Source organism: Galeopterus variegatus, unplaced genomic scaffold, assembly GCF_000696425.1.
Source record: "Galeopterus variegatus unplaced genomic scaffold, G_variegatus-3.0.2 Scaffold291, whole genome shotgun sequence".
Taxonomy (NCBI): domain Eukaryota; kingdom Metazoa; phylum Chordata; class Mammalia; order Dermoptera; family Cynocephalidae; genus Galeopterus; species Galeopterus variegatus.
The window spans coordinates 126,201-136,895 of record NW_007726402.1 but is presented as its reverse complement, the minus strand read 5'-3'; the positions used below and the strand labels follow the sequence as shown (position 1 = coordinate 136,895).

The 10,695-nt window shown below is 35.6% G+C and overlaps 1 protein-coding gene across 1 annotated transcript in view; it reads left to right on the top strand.

Moving 5' to 3' along the window:
- Positions 1-10,695, top strand: part of LOC103585964 (putative uncharacterized protein CXorf30) — a 118,759-nt gene that overhangs the window by 9,559 nt on the left and 98,505 nt on the right. Inside the window, 1 exon segment of the mRNA XM_008567075.1 lies at positions 9,784-9,959. Coding sequence (XP_008565297.1) covers positions 9,784-9,959 — 176 coding nt within the window.

Here is a 10,695-nt window from a genome sequence, read left to right as displayed (position 1 = left end):
TCAATACAAAACAGTACACGTGAGTTTCCAACCATTTTGTACAAGTTTTTAAAGTTTTAGTGTCCATAAACTCAAAAATGCATTTTGAGGTACTAATCACTTAATGTATTTTCTTCTTTCTGTCATACTTTTTGTATTCCTTATTTTTCTGGGTGAAAGATCATATATCATGGGTGTTGTACATGATATTGAAATTTTTCTTCCTCATGAAATGTTCAGGTAACAAAATTAGCATTCTTCTTTCAATTTATCCTGACAAGTTGTGAAAAATTCTTAAATAGATTTTTTTTTTAATTTTGAAAATATTTCATGGCTTAATTTGAGTTAAATACAAAAAATATAGATACAGCTATGGGAGGTTATTTTGGTTAATGTTGCAAATGCTCGTATATCAGAAGATTCTCTAAAGGTAAGAATTATGGTAAAATCTCATCTCTATTATTCTGCTTATATTTGTATTTGAAGTTAAAAGCATTTGCTGGCTTCCAAAAGATATAATGTTCTTCCTAAAGCTATGGAACTAATATACTCAGTTTTAATATTTATGTTTATTGCCAAAGTATTTCCTGAATTATTTGTTTATTTGTAAATTCTGGATTGATTTTTTACATAATGTCTATAGCTTTTAAAGATCAGCAATAATTATCCACTTCTACTTCAGCGGACAGTGGAAACAAGGTCACGACCTAAGGTTGAACTGTCTGCACTTCACTGAAGTGCCTAATAAAGGGGCAAGGGGGCTTTGCTCTCCAAATCATGTGTCCCGCCAGGAGCAAGGACGCCTTTATTTCTCTCTCTCTTCCATCATCGCTTTCTCCCTCCCCACCCTTTCTTCCTCCCTCTTTCCTTCTTTCTTTCCTATAACCCCCCTCATTCTTTTTATTTTTGCACCAAAGTCACGCCCTGTGCTCTGAAGGCTGATTCCTTTATCAATTTGCACACAAGCAACTTTCAGGCCAGCAATGACTCTGAACAGAATTTCAACCAAACAAAGCTCTTCAGGAAATTTTTATTCCAAGTTACAGTAAGAATGCTGACATGTATTTACAGAATACCTGGGTAGTGACAGTGAATCCTAGTGACACTCTTAGTTCATAATTACTGATATTGCTGTTCAGGTTAGATATGATATAACCAGTGTGACTTGCAGAAATGATATGAAAATAGGGATTTAGCTGTTTATTCTTCCAAAGGTAGAGAATGAGATCGAAGAGCAGATTTTAGAAGCCGAACTTAGATATGTCTCTACTTTCTGTGGGCCATAGTGTTCTCTTACTTCCTTCTTCCCGGGGTTGTAGTGGAGTTGAGAGGAAACTAGAGGGCATCCTGACTCCAAGTTCAGAGATGGAAGGCATTTGGTCCTTACTATCTTGTTTTGACACCAGCAATAAAAAAGTCTTACTTGCCAGTCATTGAACATCAAGAAGCTCTGACCATCAAATTTCATATGGCCCCAAAGAGGCTCAGGAGAACATCCCCAAAGCTTCTCAAATGCAACTGAAAAAGTCACTGAAGTAGTTGAAATGGGATGTGTCTTTAGTAGAAAGCTTAAGTAAAATGTGTGTTTTCTCTTTTTGACTACCTCCAGCTAAGGGAAACTTAATTTCTTCTTTATTAATTATAAAAAGTGGCTAGACAAATGTCCTTCCAAAAGTATGCTTTATATCAGGACATTATAGTCAATACAAAAAAAACCCACAAGAAAACTTAAAATATATAAACAAAAGCTTATGTTGTAAAACAAAATATTAACTTTCTTTCCTTGCATTCAGGCTTTAGCAACCCTGCCCACACTTATTAAGTGTGTATGGGAAGGTGGTGTGTGTGGGGGTGACATGGGTTAATATGGAAACTATTATCCTGTGGCACTTGATAAGGGAAACCTAGCACTAGCTCTGATGGAAACCATCTAATTTATGGTTTTGTGAACATGTTTAAATTTTACATGGAATAAAGAAGATTTTAAAAATTTTTTTGAGAAGGGAAATTATGACTATTTTGAGATATCTCTATATCCCTGAGTGAAAAAGTCTTTATTATATAGAAAGAAAGAGGTCAGATAAGACAATCACAACTTCCCAAGCCTTCTGATATAGGTCTTAAAGTCAGGAATATCTTAATTAGTTGAAATCAACATTGCAACTATCTATAACATCATTATTCCAGTACAAGTACAGAAAACATGCTAAACTAAAAAGTGAACAATTTTTGGATACTTTGTCATTAAAAATTATTTCTGCTTTTGTCTTCTTCCATAAATACAGCTGAAGAAGAATTGACTGAATGTGACACTGGATTCATTGATGCAAGTCCAAACACCTAACATGCCCCCCCCCCAAAAAAAAAGTCAAATACCCACTCACTGTATCAAGAATTACTGAATACTGGTTTCTTTATGTCATGTTGACTGAATCTGAGCACTGTTCTCTGTACTTGTAACAAATACTATTCAAAATGGCTTGCCTACAGAATAAGCATTTCAATAACACACACACATACACACATACACAGTCTTAAACAGTTAAGTGGCAGCAAGGGGGTGCTTCCTAGGGATCTGCCACTGCAATTAGATACATTTCTATTTGTTACAGCTTTTTATAGTTTTTTTTCCCCCCCTCAAGTTTACGGGATATATTCAAACACAAATAAATAAACCCACAGGCTCTTCCAGTGGTTTCTGACCTTTTTACATCTCTCAGATACTTTTTAAAGTATCGTCAACACACATCACCCCTATTCCAGAGTTAGCAACCCACCTTGATTCCAGCTCTGCATTCTGACTGTTTCCAGTCACATGAAGGAGGACTGGAGATAAGGGAGGTGTGAGGCATGAGTTCCACAGATACAGTGTTGTACAGATGGCAGTAGCAGAAGAATGACAATGGTTTTCCTAATTTATAGCAGCTTGCCTGGTTCCTCTGACTTAACTACTGGAACTGTCTTTTCAATGCAGAAAAATTATTGAGACAGATTATAGTTATTACTCTCTCTAAATTACATGGTACTTTTGAAATGTCCTTTAGTTCAGTTTTTTATTGACTTGGTAATGTTTTCACACTGAATAAAGTTAAAGTTGAAGATTTCCTTGATAATATGCCTTACTTAAATTAATATCATTGTGTATTTTGGACCTCAGAAATAATCCTTTTATAATGAACTCATTATTATCTTCTGAGAGAGGATATGGTGAAAAATACTTCTTGGTACTGCTTATTGAATTGTCATTGACTCAATTAAGCTTTTATGGCAAAAACATAATCTTTATTTACTCTGACCTAGCAGGAAGTGATGAAGTTTTCAGCACAAACCCTCAGTCAATTAAATTTTTTCTCTTGGAAGAGGTGTGAACCTACAACCAAATGACAGATTTAACCAAGTGATAAAATGGAAGGGTGATAGTCTTTCTCTCATCTGAAGCTGCTGTCTTCACCCAATAACTTTCAAGCCAGAAGGCAGGCTGGGTTAATTTGAAATTTTTAAACTCCTCCTGAGTCAGATTTTTACATGGTTGGTTTATTACTTAGTTAAAAATTGTAATTATCCAGAATATCAGACATATTTAAAAATTAGATTATATACAAACACCAAATCGTCTTTTAAATTGCACATTTTATTCTTTGATGAGTATTTATTTAGAGTCTATATCACCGGCACTGTTCTAGACTCTGAGAAACAGTGATGAGCAATACAAACAAGGCCTCCATTTTCATGGAGCTAACATTCTGGTAGAGTTAAGACAATTTAAAAAAAAAAAAACTATTGAAATGAGATATTTCATAGGAAGATTTTCTGTTGTCCTAGACTTTTAAATAAAGTCACAAACCTGAGAACCATAGATAATTCTGTTTCCATGCTATGAAAGGCATTGCTACACCATTTATTTAAAACACAATAAATGTGTTAGTTAGGGTATGTCTAGTTGATAGAACCAATGAACTCCAGATTCACAGTGGCTTAACACAACAAAAGTTTTTTTTTTTTTTATTTTGTCAATATACAATGTAGTTAGTTATTGTGTCCCATCACCAAAACCTCCCTCCCTCCTCCCTCTCCCCCCTCCCACCCAGATGTGTCCCCTCCGTTGTTTAATAATTGTAACAGTCTAGTGCTGTGTTCCTGGTTGATGAGTATCATCCTCCATCTTGTGATTCCTTCGTTCTTTAGGGACTCAAAGGTTCTTGCATATACTTGTAGGTGGACAAAAAGAAAACAAGACAGAAGCGAATTTCCACTAGTTTCTTAATTGCCTTGGCATAGAGGTGACATATCACTTTCACTTACATACCCTTGCTGAGAAATAGTGACACTGCTATGCCTGAGTGCTAGAGAGCCTGGGAAACGTGACCTCTGTTTGGACAGCTACTGCCCAGTGACATCTTCATATTATGAAGGTAGAGCACAGAATTTTGGTGGACAGATGATATTTCCGGTACATGAAGGGAGATGAGAAATCTTTAGCCTGTCACCCACTTCCAACTTATATATGTAATGGCCAGAACACAAAGACGTGGGGGTGTCTTCTTTGAAGAGAGGGAGCTAACAGTTTAATGCCCCTTGGTTTTTGATGAATTTCTCCAAACAGAACAGATCACAGTGGGAAGAAAAATGGTTAGTGTGAGAGCAAGATGTAGTTTGTTGGCATGAGACAAGACCTTGTGGATCAAAGTGGATTTGACCTCTGGAGGAGGCTGGGCTTGGGCTCTTTTTAAAGGACCTAGCCCCAAATATATTCTGTTAGTGTGAGAAGACCCCAGGAGAGAGAGTCTACGTGGGATAATGCAAGATAGAAGAAGAAAGAAGGGCCCTAGTAAGTGAGCTGGAGAAGATCAACCAGCACCAATTAAGTAATGGGCCTGCCTTTGTTCTTTAACCTCTCATCCCATCTCACCCCGTTAACTTGAGGGAGTCATAGTAGCACAGTGATTGCAAGAAGAGAAGAAGTTAGATCAGGGAGTTGAAAGAGCAGGTCATGGACACCTTCTTCTCCACAAGTGGTCTGAGAAATTCCTAAATAAGCCTGAGGGTGAAGACAGGGTGCAAGAGGGGGAAGATCAGGAAAAGCATTCAATTGGATATGCAATGAAAGTGCTGATTGATTTTGGATTTTCTTTAAATACCTGCAAATCAGACTTTTCTTGCACTGTGAACCATCCTTAAATAACAACAGGGGGTGGAAAAAGGCAGATCCTTCATTGGTTTGAAGAGCAGGAGTGGGAAAAAGAAACTTTTCAGATGGTGCTCCACCAAGTTCAGTCCATCCAGTGTACCCATTGCCATGATGATAAATGGAGGATAAAAATTTAGACAGTGATCATTCTATGAATAAAAATAGCCCAGGGTGACATTGAGGGTGGCTTGAAGGCTGGGACAATGCACCTAGGTAGAGAGACTAGTAAGTGCACAAGCCCTCAGGACAAAATGAATTGGTGGGAAGGGTCCTGGAAGGGAGGAGCCAAGGCATTCCAGGAACAGAGAAGAGAAGAAGCTTGGGAGGCTGGAACTGGAACAGAAATGAAGCTAGGGAGGGACTTGTGATGAAAGGTTTTCCTCTGGACTAGATCTTTTAGGGCATTAAAGGGCAAGATGAGAGATTGAAGTCCATGTGCAATTTAGCTAGTAGCGGTTGTAAAGAAAGAAATTAAAGACTTCATTTAATTTATGTTATTAAACCTCTGGAAATGTTTCTTCCCTTGCAAGAAAATAATAAACATATACATTATATTTAAATGCTGAAAATATCTTACCTTTGTTTTGAAATGTATATAGGTATTCAAATTTCCTCTGAAAAGGTTTATAACTTGCAAAATTCAATACACCTGGTTGTACATATTTTAAAATAGTATTCCAATCTTATGTGAATATTTGAATTTTTTCATTATTCTAAATTCCAGCATCTTATGAATGTCCTTCCTGTTTTAAAATCTTTACTTATATTCCACAGTATTAAATATGCATAATTTAATCCTTTTTCGAAGGAGTCTGAGAAATGAAAGCAATTTTTTAAACAGCCATTATTTAGCTAAAATACTCATATTTCTTAAGTACAAGCAAGAGAAAGATGTTGGATACCTTATAAAGGATTGCTCTCTATTGTTGAACTTAAAACAGCACATGTGAAGATGAAAGCCTTAGAAGTCACCAAGTGCAGTCATTACTATTTTATTTGAGTTTCAAAGAAAATCAGTCAAAACTGATTTGTGTTTAATTCTAAACATAAATTCACCTTAAAACCTTACTCATCAAAGTGAAGAAATATGCCCTTGTCAAGACAGATACTAACCAAATATGTCAAACTTTTTTATAGATAAAATATTCACAGAAATTTAACTGACTTTCTCCTTCCGCCTGAATGAGTTATTTACCATAAAATGGAATGGGGGTGGCATGATACCTTAGACAACAAGACAATTAATCATTTTTGTAGATGTGATTATCTTTTACATTTTATTTTGTGTTATTTGTTCAAGATGGTTATGCATTTCTGTAATTATATGACGGGTCTTCAAAAAGTTCATGGAAAGATTCATATTATCTTTTAATTCTATTATTCCATGAACTTCTTGAAGTACCAGTGTATAGATAACACAATGGAGGTGTTCCAAGAATACATTTATAATCTTTGATAGTTTCATAAAATGATGAATGATAAAAATTTCTCCTTTTTAACTTACTAAACATAACAAATATTTTAAAAAATCTACTTTTATAACCTTAAGAAATATTGATACTTAGAAAATTAACCTTGTATAAATTATTTTGACAATATTTTTGGCAGGTGGAAATTTAAAATAAAATGTATCTATATAATGCCATATTTTAAAGGTGTCATTTAGAGATTTTTATCTATTTAAACTTGGAAGAAAATAATATTCAAACCCTAATTAAATCTAGAAATTATTATTTTTTAATATTAGAGTTAAATTTGAAATGTTTTCAACCATACTAGAAGTACAGCACCATTAATTTGAATCTTAAAGCTTCTGGCTATAATGAAACATTCATTTCTATTCAGTCTTGCTGTTTTTGAGACTCTAGGTAACTCAGTTCAAGGGATTCTCAAGAGATTGCAGTGCCAATAGCTCTAAGCATCTGATTATTGCTTTCTGGAAGGCTGCTCTGTGAAGGATTCTGGGGATGTGTCCAGACCTATTGGATAAGAGTGAAGTGATCAGTTAGTGATACTTGCCCTTGATAAGGAAAGGATGCCAAGGAGGAGCTGTGACATAAGCGCCTCATAGCTCCGTCCTTATTTCCTACTCTTAAGGTCCGGTCAACGATACAATGTTATAACACCTTCGTGACACGAGAGCAAGCTCCTGTTAGATGGGTTGTAGTTCACAGAGAAAATAGTAGGTTTAAAGTAAATTTGTTTTATTTCGTGTTCAAGGTTTGTGTGTGATAAGACCTACAACACTTCTGTATTTGGGTATTCAATTCCTCTTTAGATAAGGATGTTTCAATGTGCAGGACCCAACCTGGGAGTGGGTCAAAACCAGCATTATTTTTTAAGAAACAGAATAGAATAAGTTTAAGATAATAGTAGAATGTATCAGAGAACATCGCATGTGTTAAAGGTAGAGATTGTCTTATGAAACTTTTGTGATATGTGAATATGAACCAAATGTTGATGTAAGATGAATTATTCCGGTTTGCGGTTAAAACATTTTAAAAACTAGTGGTTTAGATCCTAGCATTCTTCTGTGAAGAAGCTGAGCACTTTCTTGAACTGATACTGGTCTTCTCTGAAGAATGTATAAGTAGTTGATACAGTTTTGGATATGCTTGTCCCTGCTAAAGTCCATGTTGAAATCTGATCCCCATTGTGGCAGTGTTGGGAGGTGTTTGGGTCATGGGGGCAGATCCCTCATGAATAGATTAATGCCCTCCCTGAGGGGGAAGGGTAGTGACTGAGTTCTTGTTCTACTAGTTCCCACAAGAGCTGGTTATTAAAAGGACACTGGCACCTCTCTCTCTCTTGCTTCCTCTGACCACGTGATCTTCTTGCACCCCCACCTGCCTGCTGCTTTCTGCCATAAGTAGCTGTGCCAGAATCGTGAGCCAAATAAACTTTTTCTCTTTTTAATTACCCAATCTCAGGTGTTCTGTTATAGCAACACAAAAATGGCCTAATACAGTAATAGACCAGGAAAAATGTCTAGGCCAAAATGTAGCATTCCAATTTTCTGTCATAAGCCCTGGGTGACATTTTTAGGCCAATATATGATTGATGATACTTGCAATTACAGCATCTTCCTTTCCTAGTTTTTGATTCATTTGACCCTTGGAAACTTTTAAGGAGGCTAAATTCTATAATAGTTTTATAAAATATGTTAGGCTGCCTAGGAAATTAAACTCCATGAAATAATGCCATTGTCGAGTTTTTTGCATTTTATATTTTAATTTTTCCTTTTTTATAATTATAAGCATTGGATATTTTGCTGTAGGAATTTAAATTACCATTTATTTTAAGGATTCATGATTCTAATATCTCCTGAAACCATTGCAGATGAGTGTTTTCCATTGCATTTGTAATTAAAACTGATTTCTAATAAATGTAATCTGCTCTAATCTAATTGTTAACTCATATATATCCTTGATTTCCATTTTCCCTCACCAGATGTTGTTCACCACTTTAAATGTTATTTCCATTCCCCTAAAATACAGCATCTACCCACTCATTTATTTATTACAGAGGTTATCAAGCAAATATTCTGTGGACTAGGTACTACGAAGCAGCCACGGACAAAGCTGTAACGTTTTTCTTGAAGACATGTCCCCACCAGCTTAGCATCAAAGTTTTCTTGTCACACTTGTAATGTGATTTGATAAATTTTAAAATATCTCCATATTTCAAAGTACATCCATTACCAAACTTTGATTTATGACTGAATTGCCCAGTATTCTCCATTTCTTTAGGTTGAGGCATTACAGGTAACTGACCTTTGTTAAAATTGAGATATGTCCTGTCTATTAATTACCTTTACTACATTTGCTTCGATTAATAGCTTTCGATGTAGTGGAGATCATGGCTGTAATGGGATGAAGCATAAGTCATAAGCTAGGATGGTTCAGGATGAGGATCAGGAAATGTCTTGCAACTCGAAGAGTGCCTTTCAGGAATGAGTGGATTTAACTTGGGGATAGGACAGGAGAAAAAAGAACAGAAGGAAGAAATCTAAACAGTAAGGTAAAGGTATCATCAGCAGAATTTTACTTCTTAGTTTAGGTTGTCCCTCCTATTTGATGCTAATGTATAGGGCTCCTTAAAGTGTGTCCTCTGGATCAGCAGCATCAGCAGCAGCCACATGTGCGGACTTTTTAGAAATGTGAATTTTAGACCCCATCCCAGGTCTACTGAATCAGAATCTCTAGTGTAGAGGAGTGGTGGGGCAGGAATCTGTGTTTTAGCAGTCTTTTCAGGTGATTCTTACATGTAATAAAGGTTGAGTGCCACTGGTAGAGTAAACACTGAAAAATGGATCTTATGGTAATAATGGCACTGATGAAAAACACATTTTAAATGTAACTTCACAAATAGTTTCCTTAGCATTTACTTATATGCGCCTCTGTGAAGTATTTGTTGTTGAAGAACATAATGTTACCATTTACCAAGATTAATCAAGGAAAACATATGAGAGACTAAAAGCTGGAGAGATACATTCAATCATGGATCAAAGAAAAAAATAAAAGACAGTCTTATACTTTTCTTTACATTTGCTTCCATAAAACATTGACTGTATGCTAATACTAAAAGCTGGTTATATATTTTTTCTGTAATTCTAGGACACCATCTGCATTGAAATACCTCTCTTTAACCCAAAAGACAGAATTATTTGCTTAGATGTGAAATTAACAAATGCTGCCCTTTATGGATTCAAGGAAATTATACTGAGACCTCTAGAATGTTTCAACTATGTTGTACAGTATACTCCAGCAGCTACGGGCTGTATAGATGAAAGGTATCATTTGAGTGTGATATTATATTTCATTGTTGGTTCTTAGAAATTTAGCTTTTAAGATAATTATTTCTTCACATGCTGTAATCATTAAAATTACATTTGCTCATAGTTTTAGCTTTGTTTGATACTATTCCCTGATAAAATGTTTTAATTTAGAGTTAGCTTTTGTTTGCTTCAGTGAAAAAATTTTGTTTATTGGAATATAAAATTAAATAATTCCTGAAGTTTGACTTTTACCTCCTCTTTCATTTCACTTTTTACTAACTAGATTTTCTGGGTGAAAAAAAAGAACTGAAACAAACGAAAATGATTTAATGAGGACTGGGGATTAAACATCAATTCCCTTGATGAAAATTAATTTATATATATTTTACTCTCAATTAAATAGAAATCATTCAGATGGAAGACAGAAAAAATTGAGGATGTTATACTATGCTGAAAACATACACACAAATATTAGCAGTGTAATGACAAGTGTTTGCATAGCATAATTATGAGAAACTTTCTTTGCACTATATATTCACATACATGCACACAAAAAAATATGGCCTCTATGTTCATAATTAACTCAATAATTTATTAAAATAATCAACTTTGGGGCCAGCCCGGTGGCGCACTGGATAGTGCGCCGCTTGGGAAGCGCGGCAGCGCTCCCCTCCGAGGGTTCGGATCCCATATGCAGACCGGTTCCCGCTCACTGGCTGAGCGAGGCGCGGGAGCAACTCCGAGGCTTGCG